The sequence below is a fragment of the Lates calcarifer genome, linkage group LG7_1, assembly GCF_001640805.2.
Source record: "Lates calcarifer isolate ASB-BC8 linkage group LG7_1, TLL_Latcal_v3, whole genome shotgun sequence".
Taxonomy (NCBI): Eukaryota; Metazoa; Chordata; class Actinopteri; family Centropomidae; genus Lates; species Lates calcarifer.
In genome coordinates, this window is record NC_066839.1 from 22952152 (window position 1) to 22968456 (window position 16305).

General features: G+C 39.4%; 1 protein-coding gene across 1 annotated transcript; it reads left to right on the plus strand.

Moving 5' to 3' along the window:
• Positions 1-95: 95 nt before the first annotated feature.
• On the plus strand, positions 96-15274 carry mcm9 (minichromosome maintenance 9 homologous recombination repair factor). The gene is made up of 15 exons (XM_018699743.2): positions 96-238; positions 958-1144; positions 2746-2911; positions 3792-3898; positions 6404-6610; positions 6766-6847; positions 7196-7396; positions 7501-7626; positions 7736-7855; positions 7972-8146; positions 9174-9376; positions 9841-10044; positions 11412-11494; positions 12488-12633; positions 13186-15274. The coding sequence occupies exons 2-15, from the start codon at positions 980-982 to the stop codon at positions 14915-14917; spliced, it is 3717 nt and encodes a 1238-aa protein (XP_018555259.1). The 5' UTR covers positions 96-238; positions 958-979; the 3' UTR covers positions 14918-15274.
• The last annotated feature ends 1031 nt before the right edge of the window (positions 15275-16305 follow it).

Here is a 16305-nt window from a genome sequence, read left to right on the forward strand (position 1 = left end):
ATCTCATGATGTTCTCCATCGAGGTAAGGGAAAAGTGGTTAGGAAAGGAGATTCGACCGCAGCCCTGGCGGCTCTTATCATGCTGCCGCCACATAATGCTTCCGGGTCATTTCACTCAGTCAACCTTTCTAAGAAGACTATTCGGCCGCAGCCGTACTCAAGCCCGCGTAACTCAACTCGCTTGTTTACACATCGAAGAGGGAGAGTGAACAAAATGTTTGTGTCTTTGTAAGATAAGGTAGGTAACTGTTTTGTCTGTATGAGGACAGTGTTGCAGGTAATGTCAGCTGGGTAAGCTGAGGTTACAGCAGAGTCTGTAGGACTAAAGAGTCAGTTAGCTGTCTTCCCTCCGCTAAAAGCTAATTTGTTCAGTTAACGTTAACTGGCATCAGGTGTGGCTGATTCAACGCGAGCAAGGCAGAGACTGCTTGAACGGCTTCTTCACCAAACACTAAAACACTTGTGTTGGTGTTTAAGCACTGATACCTGAACAGTGAGGCATCAACCACAGTAATAGCGAACAGTTCAGTATGGCTGCATTGTCATTGTAACACCCCCAGTTATGTATTGAGTAAGTAAGCGACTAGGAATGGATGCATCTTGGTCTTATCAAAGTGTGCTTCCGTCAATACTGGAATACTTTCATACTGTTATCATGATTGTATTCATTATTAAGATAATTGGTAAAGAATGGGACAGATAAGCAGAATCAATGATGGTATCAATAATTTTTTTATGAATTCCTACTATTTGAATACGTTACTTTTTTTTAGGGCTTTCATAAACTGATGGGTATTTTCACTGTTCTAACAATTTATGCATAAGATTAATGAAGAAAATAATAATTATTGGATAATAAAGATAATTGTTAGTTGTGGTCTTTTTTGCCACATTTCAAGAAAGAAATCATGGAAAGGCACATCCTGACCATTACATTGTTAATTTCTATTCTTCCAGGTTCAGATCACATCCCTTCACTATGTTGATGAGCCCAGAACAGAAGGCCCTGATTGGCCGGGTGTTTGAAACCTATCTGGCAGAGCATCATCATGGTGACATTCTCCAACTTCTTGCAGATACTAATGAAGAAACCCATCAACCTGTTGTTGTTAATGCCATGACATTGTTTGAAGCCAATATGGAGGTAATGTCAGTACAATGCAAAACACAATCTGTTGTATTCAAAATAAGTAGAAACAACTCATTAGTGTGGATACTGGCTCAGCACTCAGCAGAATGCTGACTCAGCATTCACAGTATAGTTCTTCTGCTTCCGTAAACTTTTGGACACTCTTCTTCTTTTTTGGTCGCTACCTAGTCCTAAACACTTACAGATAGAAACATGCTTCCAAAGCTTAAATGTCAAGCAGCTTGAGGACATATGTGCTATAACTATTGGTGCTGATATCTACAATGCAATTTTATTTAGATTTTTAAAAAATCATTTAAAAAATGAATGTGATCCTGTGAGAGCTCAGCTAAACTTTCAACTTTACCAGTCTGGCGTGTGTGCATGTGAGACTCCATTTTTGGCTTAAAATGTTCCCAAGTCTTTGACCTTTTAATCAGTTAAGTGTTGAGGAGAATTGTGATGTTTTAGTGAGGGTTGTTACAGCTTGTTGGAGGTTTTATCAGTGTGTCATGTGACCAGCTAGATTGAGGAGCTGTCTATTTTTGAGAATTGAATCAGATCTCTCATCTGCTTCGAGTAGCACAGGTTTATCTGAGTATGCACATAAAAGAAATCATCATATAGCTCAAAGCCTCCTGCCTCTCATTCACTGCCAAACAAACTGCAGGCTCATTGTCTCTTCTGCTTCCCATATCTTTAACTTGCAAAATCTCCTGTTGTGTTTGGAGTGTGGACACATGCTCATACATTTTCATGCTCAACTACTCAAACACTCACAGAAAATACCAACATCTTAACAGAAAGGCTTTATCTTCAAGTCTGTGTACTGGGGAGATCAATATATAGGCTCATTTTCCATTTCCTCCGTAACGCGTACTGTAGTGGCGCACCAAGTAGAATGGGAGCTTCCCAATCAGAAGAATTGTGGTTCGATCCCCAGTTTCTCCAGTCTGTGAACCGACAGGAAATCTTACTGATTACCCCAATTGCAAACCATCAGTGTGTGAATCTGATAAAGCACCCTATATAGAGAACAAGCGTTGTGTGAATTGGTGATATTTAAACAGTTTCTACCTACCTACCTACTTACATCTAACAACTCCTGCATACTCTCTGCTACAGAAATCATTTGGCTTTTTCTTTTGAACTATTTATGCTTTTTCTGCAGTTTTGCTATTCAAATTAATGCTTCATCGTTGTTTTTGCCTTTCAGCTTCCAGGTTTTGCTTCTGCTTTAGCTGTTTTTTTTTTTTTTTTTTTTTTTTTTTTGCCTTTTTCTGCTATTTTAAGCATTGCTTCAGCAATTACTTTTGGCTTTCAACTTTGAAGCATTTCTTTTGCATTTCAACTATATTTTGAGCCATTTTAAACATGGTTTCAGCAGTTTACATTCCCCTCTCAGCATTCACACTGCGTTTTCTGCAGGAAATACATTTTCTAGTTGTACTTGAGATTTGGCCAGCAATATGGTTAAAGTTGGTATGGTATCAGTAGGAATATCTTTCTCGTACAGATATATCATGGTATGGCACATGTTATCGCATGTAAAATAATCTGATTGATGTTCTGTCTTTGCACTACTTACATGGTATCTATAATATGTGTGGCCACAGGTTGGGGACTATTTCAATGCCTATCCAAATGATGTCCTGGCTATATTTGATGAAGTGCTACACAAAAAAGCCTTGGAGTTGTCACAGAATGCTTCTCCCAAGCACTGTGGAGGACAAAGAGCAATAAAGCAGAGGATGAGATACACTCTTCATGCCCGCATTACAGGTTAGACATACACCTGGGAATGATGGTCAGATGTTACCAGATGTTGCTCAGTGCTTGAATCATGAGGCTACATGGTATTCAGAATGTCACATGCATTAACTTTTTCCTCTTGTGCACTTAAATATCATTTGTTTTTTTGGGATTAATAACGTATTCCTCTGCGGTCTACTGTGTTGCCTATTAAAGAAATGATTAGCTGGTTTAGTTGTTGGATGTTTCCAAAGTGGTTTTTACAAAGTACAGGCTATTCACAGTATTCTGGATCATGACAGTTCAAAGTGAACTCAAACATGCATACAGATAACGTTTTTCCTAGTTGTTATTAAAGGTCAAGGTCACTTCACAAAACATGTTTTTGGCCATAACTTAAGAATGCACATGATAATTGACTGCAACTGGACTAGTTGGTAGAGGCATACAACTGCAAGACATTAATTCTAGTTTGGTGTCTGTTTCATTTGGTAATGTCATATAATGCCATATAAATTCTTAACCAGCAGTCAGTACCAAGCTCTTATCTGATTACTGTTTGACCATATGAATAAAAATACAGGCTAATGATAGGCTGTATTGGAATTTAAAGTAAAAGCATCACTCTCCACTCCCACCCCTGGTGGACCTGGGAGTGATCTCTGGAAAACAATGATATGGAAATACAGACAGCTGTCTAACAAAAGCTCAAAGTCACAGGTAAGGTCTTAATGCGTGTGACAGAAAAGTAGCACATATCTCTCAAGAATGTGATTTTGGTCGACTTGTTGTGATTGACACTGTAAATACTACCTCTGGTAAATGCTAGTGTGTGTTTGCAGCTAATTTCCCCATTAAATTAATGTCTTCATTGTTTTTGTTGTTTATTTACTTTCTTATGTGTGTCCAGGTCTGCCAGTGTGTCCAGAACTCACCAGAGACACCATTCCCAGGTCCAGAGATGTGGGGCACTTTTTGTCTGTCACTGGTACCGTCATACGCACCAGTATTGCCAAGGTAACAGCAAGGCACAGTTTTCAGTAATTAGCTGAAACTGAAATGAATGCTACTTGTTACACCTACTTAACAGCAATTGCTATTTTTGGAGTAGAGTAAACATTATAATATTGCTGTTGTTACAGCAAAACATTGGCCAGAGGATGAAACATTTAAAATACCTCATCACATTAACAGTTCAGTTAAATATGTACAACATATTCTTTGACACTCAAGGATAAAGAGAGCTCATACAGCTAGGCTTACAGTTACAGCAGAGATGGAATGAAAGTTTGCCATCTGTCTAGCTTTATTCTTTGGCAAACCTGCCAATCAGAGCCCACTATCTGTCCAAGATAGTGGGCTATGATTGGCTGCTAAATATCAGCATGTGACACACAGGAGAAGCACTGTTTTTCAATGCAAGGTTGTGTAAATAGAGAATTGTGAGTGGCGTTATTTTTCAAGGACAGCCACTGCATCATTTGTTGGTAACCTACTGAGGCTCCTGTACCCTCTCCCATATTTATGAAGTCTCACAGTTTGGTTTCTTGTTCAGAGAGCTCCTTCCCACGTAGCCATGTTGCATTAGACACAACCCAGGCCAAAACTGAGGAAGCTGTGGTATTCACAGGGTTTTGTAGTGCAAGTCAGTTTCATATATTTTGCAGAGTTTTGCTTGTTTTTCTGATAGTATAGACTAATTTAGGTCTTAAAAATCTTGCATTCGAACAAACTTGAAATTAAATATTTTGATTGAGGATATGGTTGTCTCTTCCATTCCTTACTGTGGGGAAAAAAATTGCAGGTAATTCAAAAGGGATCACAAATGCAACCTGTCTACTGTAGCTCGTGCTGAACAATGGGACCACACGTGGATATACAGTTGTGTTCAAAATAATAGCAGTGTTTTTTAAAACATGAGTAAAGCTCAAAATCCTTATAATATTTTTATTTCCATTCATTGGGAACACTGCACATTATATTTTACATCAAAACATAAAGAATGTATCAATATTTTATTTACTTCACAGAAAATGAAGGAAAATATGATATTGGCCTGTTCAAAAAAATAGCAGTGTCTGCATTTTTCGTTACAAACTCAAATATTTACTCAATAAACTGAAAAAAACGTTAAGATTTAGCATTCCTGTGAATCACTAAACTAATATTTAGTTGTATAACCACTGTTTTTGAGAACTGCTTCACATCTGTGCCGCATGGAGTCGACCAACTTCTGGCACCTGTAAACAGGTATTCTAGCCCAGGATGATTTGACAACCTTCCACAATTCCTCTGCATTTCTTGGTTTTGCCTCAGAAACAGCATTTTTGATGTCACCCCACAAGTTTTCTTTTTCTATTGGATTAAGGTCCAGGGATTGGGCTGGCCACTCCATAACCTTAATTTTGTTGGTCTGGGACCAAGATGCTGCTACTGGTGTGTTTGGGGTCGTTGTCTTGTTGAAACACCCATTTCAAGGGCATTTCCTCTTCAGCATTAGGCAGCATGACCTCTTCAAGTATTTTGATGTAAGCAAATTGATCCATGATCCCTGGTATGCGATAAATAGGCCCGACACCATAGTAAGAGAAACAGCCCCATATCATGATGCTTGCACCACCATGCTTCACGGTCTTCAGAGTGTACTGTGGCTTGAATTCAGTGTTTGGGGGTCGTCTGACAAACTGTCTGCGACCCTTGGACCCAAAAAGAACAAGCTTACTTTCATCAGTCCATTTCTCCATTTCTCTTTAGGCCAGTCGATATGTTCTTTGGCAAATTGTATCCTCTTCAGCACATGCCGATAGATTAGCCTCACACAAGTGTCTTCTAATTGTCACAGTACTCACAAGTAACTTCAGACCGTCTTTGATCTCCCTGGAGCTGATCATTGGCCAAGTCTTTGCCATTCTGGCTATTGTTGGATCCATTCGAATGGTAGTCTTCTGTTTTCTTCTACGTCTCTCTGGTTTTGCTTTCCATTTTAAAGCATTGGAGATCATTTTAGCTGTGCAGCCTATCATTTTCCACACTTCTTTATATGTTTTCCCCTCTCCAATCAACGTTTTTAATTAAAGCACACTGTTCCTCTGAACAATGTCTGGTACGACCATCTTTCTCAGGTTTTCAGAGAGAATTTCATGTACAACATGTGCTGGCTTCATCCTTAAATAAGGGCCACCTGAATGACACCTGTTTCTTCACATAATGAATGCCCTCACTGATTGAACTCCACACTGCTATTATTTTGAACATACCCCTTTCAACTAATTATTCAATTACACAGACTCAGGGGCATGCATATCATGAATGTTGGGTCTGTTGGTTTCTCTGATTCTACTACACCTACTGGTAAATTATTTGCCATGTAATAATATAATTTCTACCAAAAACAGTGATTGATCTGGTTAGTCATGTTGGACTGCTATTATTTTGAACACAACTGTATGTGTGTGTTGCTATGTCTTCATTTTCTTTTGTTTTGAGTTGTACTTAAACATCAGTGCCTTCTCCACCTCTCAGGTTCTGGAATACGAGCGTGATTACATGTGCACAAAGTGTCGTCATGTTTTCACGGTGCAAGCTGATTTTGAACAGTTCTATACCTTCGTCCCGCCGGCGGCCTGCCCTAATCCTGATGGCTGTAACTCGTACAAATTCAGCTGCCTGTCTGGAGGATCTGAGCCTGCTGCCTGCAGGGACTATCAGGAGATCAAGATACAAGAGCAAGTAGGGCAACTATGCAGATAATCCCCCTTTTTCTAACAGCTTAACCTTTCTCCTGGTATTGTTACTGTTTTCTTCAGATAAGTTAATTTGCTACGTGTCTAAAATAGGGATTGTATTTGAGGTCAGTACAGGAAATCTTGCCCTCCTTTCCACAGGTGCAGAGGCTGTCAGTGGGCTGTATTCCTCGTTCTATGGTGGTGGTCCTTGAGGAGGACCTGGTTGACATTTGTAAATCTGGTAAGAGCTGTAAGTTGGACAGCCTATACAATAACTGTATAGGCTGTGTCATTATATTGACTGCCTGTGATGTGACAGCCTGTGATGATGCTGTACTTTTCCACAGGATCATCATCTAACAGCACATCACCATTTACCTATTTGACCTCAGTCTGATAATTTCAACTTTTCTGGTATAACACACACTGTGAGACAAAGGATTGTTGTAGCATCTGAGTTGAAATGAAATTCAATGGGAAATTAAATGAAATGAGAAACCATGGTGTTCATTTTCACCTTGTAGTTCAGTGTTCAGTCATGCTCATGCTGCAGCTTTCAGTAATTTTGGTCTTTATGGGGTACTCCTAGGAGATGATGTGACTGTCTATGGGGTGATGTGCCAGCGCTGGAAACCATTTTATGATGGCACTCGCTGTGATGTGGAGCTGGTCCTCAAAGCTAACAACATAGAAGTAAACAACCAGCAAGCTGCTGCTGCTTTGCTCATGAAAGATGTTCAGCAGGAATTTGAAGACTTTTGGGATGGCTACAAATATGATCCCATCGCTGGTATGCAAGAACTTGCCACAATTAACACAAAAAAATCTACATTATTTTTATTTCATGTTTTATTTTGGTTTCTTTTTTTATATTATTTTCTCCCCTCTCTGTAGGTAGGAACCAGATCTTGTTGAGCCTGTGCCCACAGGTATTTGGCATGTATGTGATTAAACTGGCAGTGGCAATGGTATTGGCTGGTGGGGTGCAGAGGATAGATTCCTCTGGGACCAAGATCAGGGGTATGACTCGATATAACAATATAGAAACAGCAGCAAATGTTTGTCACTGGAAAAACTGGTCCTTTGTGGGATGCTGTCTTACTGAGGGAGTTAATGTTATCTTCTCTAGGTGAGTGTCATTTGTTGCTGGTTGGTGACCCTGGCACAGGGAAGTCTCAGTTCCTGAAGTATGCAGCTAAGATCATGCCTCGCTCTGTGCTCACAGCTGGAATTGGATCAACAAGTGCAGGTTGGTCTCATTTTAAAGGAATCTGTTTTCAGTGCCTTATTTTAGCCATTTATTAGGAATTTGTCTTCAAGACTTTGATCATCAAGTTTATTGACACATCATGTCATTTGCTGAAGGACTGACAGTAGCAGCAGTGAAAGATGGAGGTGAGTGGCACCTGGAGGCAGGAGCCCTGGTACTGTCAGATGGTGGTTTGTGCTGCATTGATGAATTCAACAGCATCAAGGAACATGACCGCATCAGCATCCATGAAGCTATGGAGCAACAGTCTATCAGTGTGGCAAAAGCTGGGTAGGACAGTCCATTTCCACATACTCATAGTATTCTAGTCTAGGCAAATAATGCAGTGTCTAGTTATAATAGGGTTTGGTGGTAATAAGGTTTACAGGGTCTTTGAAAAATGCCCTTTATCAGATTAGAGAAGGCAACAATATGGTTATGGTAGAATGCTGCTGCTCTAGTTTGGCAGCTTTTTGTGTTTGTACCAGCTAGCAGGAGAGAGTTGGCAAATTTCATTGAAGAGATGTAAGATTTACATTGACGATAGTTATGTCAGACAAAAATGGGAATACTAAGTTACCCACTCACAGCTGCTGCGTGTGTCATCAAGTGCATCTGAAAGGCAGAATTTACAGTGAAGTACAAAAAGGGAATGTGTGCTGTAGAAACCTGTACTGATGCAGCTAACCATGCCCACAGCATGTGGAACATTTGCTATTCTGTTTTCACTGTATGAGAATGAGAATGGAATTTTTGAATCACTGACATTTTTATCATCATTTTCTTGTTTAATGGGAGACTCTTAACCAGTACAAATATCATGAGTGCTGTGTGACTGTTATCCTTTAACATATCGCATCAACATCAAACCTAATAGAAAAACACATTTACCATACACATAATATAAACAATATAATAAAAAACAATCCATCCTGTAGTTGTTTATGCTTATGTTTATATGCATTGTCATGCATGCATACATTCTCTATACAGTCAGTGTTCCACACACTCAACACTAAAAAAAACATTCCTATCCCTTAACATTTGTGAAAAGGCTCAATAAAAGTCACCAGCTCGAAGCAAGAGACAGGAATAGTAATCATTTTATAGTTAGGTTCTTCACACAGTTCTCTACAATATTACTCTAGAAATAAGCTGATGACATTGAAAAACTGACTATTGTCCAAGTTTGTTTTTAAAATGGATCTTCTACAGAAATTTAACGCAATACAATATTCTTGTTGACAAGCAAGGTTAAGATTGTTTACTTTTTTATTTATTCTGTGTCTTTCTCTACATTCTTTCATGTCTCTACAAGTATGGTGTGTAAACTTAACACTCGTAGCACCATCCTGGCAGCTACCAACCCTAAAGGCCAGTACAATCCCAACGAGCCGCTGTCTGTGAATGTAGCTCTGGCCAGTCCTTTGCTGAGTCGTTTTGACCTGGTCTTAGTTCTGCTGGACACCAGAAACACAGAGTGGGATCGCATCATCTCTTCTTTTATTTTGGAGGAAAGAGGTATAGCATGTAATTTTGAGTTTTATTGTGGAAATGAAATGCTAAAGGCAAAACAACAAATTTCAAAAATGAATTCTGAATGATGTTAATATCACTATTTATCATTAGCATTGTATCTTTAAATGACATAGAGAAAGTTTGTACAGCATCATCAGGTATAAATCAGTATATCTATAGATAATAGGATATCAATTATATATAATGTATATATATGAGATAATATGTTATTATGTCATACAGTAAATACAGTGTCGAAAAAATATGTGCTGAAAATTGATCTTGAGTACCTATGAACATAGATGATTGCAGAATGTTGTTTTGGGAGAACACTGATAGAATACACTGAATAACTGATGATGACACAAAGCTGTGTTAATGATTGCTGTATTCATTTTGTCCACACATCCCTTCCCTGAAGGGCTTCATGATGAAGGTGGTAAAGTGTCATCTTGTTTTGCTCTCAGGACTGCCTGGCGACTCTTCCAGTCTGTGGTCCATGGAGAAAATGAAGGCTTATTTCAGTGTGATTAAACGCTTGCAGCCACAGGTGTCTGAGGAGGCAAACATCATCTTGACACGTTACTACCAGCTGCAGAGACTAAGTAATGGCCGCAATGCTGCCCGCACCACAATCCGCATGCTGGAGAGTCTTAGCAGGCTAGCTGAAGGTGAGGATGGAATTTTGACTTCATTTATTTAAGTATCAGCATTCACCTTTTACTGTTAACACTATTAATTTTACTACCAAATATTTTCTTGTAAAACGCCTGAAAATTGTTCAACATTTGGAAATCAAGACATGGGAAGCCTGGAACAGCAAACTGATTGTCCTGATCTATAAAGCTATGTATTGCTCTCCATAACTCATCACTTTATTGTAAAGTCTGTACTTCATCCATGTGGAGATCCTATGGGTACGATTACTTATTTTATCCAGTGGTCTGATCTGATTGTCTGTAGATCATCTGTGCTGTAGCAGATTAGCAGTGCAACACCAGTTACCATGCTGATCTACCTCAGTTAAAAGTGAGCCAGTTTTGTGGCACTGGAAAACCTGAGTTAAAGTTTTTTTTGAAGTAAGATTTTTGTAGTAAAAAGAAGTAATCCAACCCATACAGCAAACAGACATTAAAATTGAACCTTTCTTCAAATACTAATTCACTGTTGCTATGTGGTTGTACCATAATTGGCTTTGGCTTTCCCTCTGCAGGCAAACCTTTCTTCTATGCATCTCATTCAGTTGACCACACAGCAGCTGACATAGACATGAATGAGCTCCTGACTTTGTCTCGGAGTGATCATTTTACAAGTAAATGTAGCCAAAATTACAGCACAGCCTTCGTCTTTAAATTATGTGTCTGGTAATTTTGCTAGACAACGTTGGGGTTATAAAATCAGTATTTTAGCAGTGCAGAGCAGCAGTGTGGAAATGGCTTGGAGGTGACTGCTGGTTAACATGTTGTCTTATTTAGCATTAGAGGTTACAGGCTTTAGCTACTTTCCATTAAAAGTACATGTTTGCACCGGTTCCACAACAGTTACACCCCCAATTTCACGCATTAATCATATGTGGTCTAGCCATATACTTGGTTTTAAGCTAGTCTTGTTATTTCATCAACTTAGAAAATAGAAAAGAACCCATCAATTATTTTGTATTAAATGTACTAAGACAGTCAGATATCACAGCTTGCAAACACTTACTGTAACAGTTAGGAGCCTTTTTGCTCCTGCAGATCATTCAGGTTGTGAGATACTTGTTTTATTAATATGATGTAATATTAATGTTATTAAACCCTGTTCTTGCAGCTTTAGGTTAGGACAGGATTAGAAGTGTTACTCCATACATTAACCTTTATAATTTTGTGTTCTAATAAACCCAAATCAACTACATTTATTTCTTTAAATGTAAATATTTACATGCAGAAATTGTCCTGGGCAAAACAAAAATGCAAATAAATAGAACTGTATATAAATAGCTGAAGCCAGCAGAACTGTATCATTTAGACTGAATTTTTTTTTTTTTTCAACCTTGCAGCCCATGCTAGGCTCATGTACAGAGAGATAGTGACTATAGAGGATGCTGTCATGGCCATCTCTGTCATGGAATGCTCAATGCAGGTAAGGATCACTGGTATCATGTACCCCTTGTCTTTGTGTTTATGTTTTAATATGGACAATAGAAACAATATATACTATACACCCATTAAAACTGGTGAGTACATTGATTGACCCCAGCCAGTGACCTCATATACACTATGGTATTTCTAATCAGTCACATGATAGTCATTTGGGAAAGGGCAGCCAGCGTCCTAAAAAAAATGCACAGCGAAGCTTGTTTGAAATAGCTAGACACACCACATGCTGTTGTTTTGGTATCAAAAATCGGTTGACAGAAGATTATGGCTTCTACAGTGTGCCTGCACAGAAAGAACAACCTTATTGTTGTTATTTATCCAGTATAGCCCCTCTGTGATATGAAATACAACAAGCATTGTACTGTTTCAGGATTTTTGGCTGCATCAAGGTAGAGTAGCGATGAAAGAGGACCTTTGTCACTTCTGGTGGCAGAAAAGGCAACAGCATGTTGGATTTATGAGGTTGGAGCAAGGTTGGAGGATACTGTGTGCTTACTGTAGCATGGGGAGTTGCAACCACTGAAAGAGAGTAATTTCAACCAGTCTACTAATCTAGCTTTCCTCTGCCAAGTACTGGAGAGAACAGGTTATTTCCACAGCCTGTGATGTTGCATGGCACTATAGTACCACTCTAGATGACAGCTGGTTGTGGTCACAAGTCCAAGATCATACGTATCCTGCTGTGATATTAGCTGTGGTCAGAGGTTTAAGAGATGGAAACATTTCAACCCACAGAGGCCAGTGCAGATTTGCTTTTCATATTGTAGTGCAGTTACGCTTTAAGCTCAGCAGAAATATTTAATTGATTTAAGTTTTACTATCATGATTATCATGATTCAGTTTGATGCTGACACACTGGTAACATTTATTCATCTTACTCTTGATCCATGTCCCTGTTTTCTACCATAACACTGCAGCCTGTGGTCCAATAACAGCCTGTAATGTAAAGTGGTAACTAACTGCTTTCCTCTTGTAGGGTGGCGCTCTGCTGGAAAACGTAAATGCATTACTGACCTCATTCCCTGCTGACCCCGGTCAGCAGTATCAAACTCAGTGTCAGATACTACTAGAAAGGCTGAACCTACCACTGCTCCATCAGAAGGAGATGGATAGACTGGCCAGGTGAGTAAATAACTGCTTTTTCCATTTGTTGAGTGTCAGTCAGTGTGCAAAATACAGGGGGTCTCAGACATAATTTATGTCTCAGGTCTTTTTTTTAATCCATCAGAAAAAAGTTCTTGACAGTCCTTGAATGTCAAAACAAAATAATATGCTTGGAGATTTGCAAGTCTGCTGCCATTCAACAAATGATCTCACTGTATAAACTGTGAATCTGTCAGAACACTGTCAGAAAAGTAGTCGACACAGCCCCATCCATGCCATCAAACTCTGCTTTTATACAAATAACATTTAAAAAAACACCCATACTGTTGCACTGGGTGACTTGTTTGTTTACTGTGATGGCTGGTGTAGTTTATTTGTCTCATCCTGTTTCTCTTCCTCAGCAAACTGGGAAATCCCATTCTTTATACACCTGAGTTAGTGCATGGGGACATCGTCATGTTTAATGTGTTTTTGGATGACCACTGAGTTCTTTGGCAGAGTTGTGACAAGGTTACTATAGCTTTAAATATCCCACCCAAGGACTTCACCTGTATTTTCTTTGTTCACTAGGCTAAAGAGCAACATCTCAGAGGCCTCCCAGTTTGATCCACCAACTGATCCTTACCAGCTTCAACTCAGAGACACAGACACCATCAACGAAACACACTGCCATGATGTCAGCAGTGACTGCAAAGGTGATGTCATGGTGGTGAGTGGCTTGGACTGGTTCCACTCCATCACTCCATCAGTGTCACCAGATAATATGACCTCACCTATAATTACATCAACTCAAGTAAACCTAAGGAGAAAACCAAACTTGAGTTGGTCAAAAACACCTACAGCAATCAAACAGCAAAACTGTCAAACTGAGAAGGACACTCAGAGCAAATCAGACTCAGCATTAAACCATAATGGGACAGTTACCTCTGCTTCAGAGGAAGAAAACAGAAAATGTGAGAGAAATGAAAACATCACAGAAAGAATCTCTGTGACCCAGGAGCAACAGCAGCTAGAGAGAAAGAAAGATGAACAACATCCAAAGTCATTGAGGTTTGTGTTTCAGAAAGTCTCCAAAAATCTGAGGGAGCGAAGACTTGGGGAGCTGGAGCTGAATAATCAGCAGTGTGACAAAGATGGAGGAGGGGGACATGGAGAGAGGGTGGTGTCCACAGATGGTGCAAGTAAAAATGTGACTGATGTTTTAAATACAATATCAGATTCTCGCAGTAGCAGCACACTGTCATCAGGTAAAAAGTACCCCTCAAATAACCTAATCCAGGATAACCAGTTCTTTGACAAAGAAAGTGGATTTAAAAGGGACAAGGACCTGACTGGGTCTAAAAACATTTGTACTGTGCTAAGAGAAAAGATGGCTGCTGAAGCTGAAATAGGTCAAGACATGCACGCAAAGTTGTCAAACTTTAAATTCAAACCAAGGAAAATGAGACCTTCACTCCACAGCTGTGACTTTAATGCCAGCTCAGACGTCAGCGCAGAGTTACAAGCGGAATGTAACCTAAGCAGCAGAGATCTCCACATCCACACAGAAAGCAGCATAAGTAAACAGAAGCGACTTAGTCATGATGAGTTAGCCAGCCCACTTACACACACAGAGAAGAGTGAAAGAAAGAAAAAGCAGAACGAATACCAAAATGTTTTTGAAGGTGGTTGCAAGAGACAACAGGTGAGCTGTGTCAGTGAGGTGGGAGAGAGTGGGTCTGAAGATAGTACTTCAGCACAAGCAAAAACTGTAGGTAGAATAAAAGGCAATAATGATACAGAAAATCTGTGTCAACAACAAAGAGCCAGAGTCGACGCTGGTGATAAGACTATAGTAGATGGCTTTACTGGCTCACCAGCTTTAAATTCAAGCATTTACATTAGTGATCCAGCACCATTTCATTCAGGCCATACAAAGTCCACTGTGGCCTCATCAACCCTGGCCAAACTTTCAAGATTCTCATTCACATGCACAACTGAACCCACAACCACAGCTCAAAGAAAAGCAGACAAAAATCTTCCCAGTGTAGTGGAAAAAGATCTATTTAAAAGACACAGTGCTGAAAAGTCTAAAGTCAAGAAAACTCTAAGTTCCCCCAAACACAGTCCCTTAGGAAAGAAGATAAAAACCATAGTAAGCATGAGCAAAGTAAAAGATGTTTTATCCCCTACGGCCACAATGCTCCCACCAGGACATGAGTGTGAACAAGGGACAGAGTACAAAGCACAGCAGACTGAGCCTACTTACGCTGCAAAAAAATTAATGATGGTCCAGTTGACTATGAAAGTCCTGTCAATCTGAAGAAGAGAAAGAGTTTTGAGCTGGGCTCTCCATCAAGTAGAATTCATGTTTCCAAGGGCCCATTCTCAGGGCTGTTTGGTTCTGTTGAGTTAAGTAATGATGTTCTTGACACTGACTGGGATCAAGAATTTTCAAAGAAAGCCAAGGTTTGAAGTCATACTGTGACAATGTGTTGTAGAAGAATATCACAGTATTTTATTACTTCATATCACATTTTTCTGTGTGCACATCAGTTGAATTCTTTGCCTGATGTAATTGTTCCAGAAGTTCAAATATTCATCTTGCGACCGTATCTTGTTGTATTCAACAGTGTTTTCTTATTTTTGAAATACTTGTAGATCAGACAAAATTTACAAGGGGTCAGTACCACCTGTGCCACTGTATATACAGAAATACATAATTTTCTGGTTGTGAGTTACTGGGCATTTTAGTAGCAAAAAATGAAACAAAGAAAAAAAACACGCAACCTGGACAATACCAGATACAATGGTTGTCATCTCATCACAGTGTTCTGCTGGGAAACCTTGGGCCTTGGCATTCATGTGGATGTTACTTGACAAGTACTACTCTCCTAAACATTGTTGCAAACCAAGCACACTTCCTCATGACAACAGCACTCCCCAGTGGCAGGGACCTTCCCGAGCAAGACAATGTATCCAGTGTCTGTGGGATGTGGAACAAGCCAGATCCATGCCACCACCCACAGGACTCAAAGGATCTGCTCTGTTTCCTTGCTGGGTGAGGCCCCTGCTATTGGGTAGCAACATACCTTCACGGTGTAAAGCTGTTTCAGACCAGACTTTTAAACTTCTGTCCATTTAAAATGGTTTTGTCATGTTTACTATTGCTGCTTTATGATTAGAAACTTGGATTTGATCACAGAGCTCAGCATAGCAGTTAAACAGTTAGTCTTGCTTAGAGTAATGTTCATTACTCAATTTCAGGCCACTTTCTAGTTATTTCAAACTTACAGTGTTTTGTGCTGCCGACCATCATAAAAAGGAGCATCCAAAAATGTCCCTGATGAAACTGCTTTTGGTTAAACAGAAGTGTCATTGATTATTTCAGCAACATGTCTGAGTTGGACCACATCTCTTTAATGTAGTTTTTCCTTTGTGCCATTTTGTGCTCTCCTTTGACAAATTTTGACACCACTTCTGACTGAATGAATGGAAAGAACTAAATTTGCCAGTGTTTACTATAAGTAGGGAGTATTTCACAAGAAGCAATGGTTGTTTTAAAGAGTATGGTTGTTTTAAATCATCTGTGGCTCAGTGGTAGAAGACAGTTTTACTGTGACTACATGGACAAAACCTTTCATGATAATAAAGAGATAAAGCTGGTATATATAAGTTGTATTTTTAAAATGTGTTTGCATCTGAGCCAAC

Coding starts and splice junctions, on each gene's coding strand:
- mcm9 (XM_018699743.2), top strand. CDS start 980: ATGTTGATGAGCCCAGAACAGAAGGCCCTGATTGGCCGGGTGTTTGAA. Junction 6,848..7,195: donor GGTTGACATTTGTAAATCTG/GTAAGAGCTGTA, acceptor GGGTACTCCTAG/GAGATGATGTGACTGTCTAT. Junction 9,377..9,840: donor TTTTATTTTGGAGGAAAGAG/GTATAGCATGTA, acceptor TTTTGCTCTCAG/GACTGCCTGGCGACTCTTCC.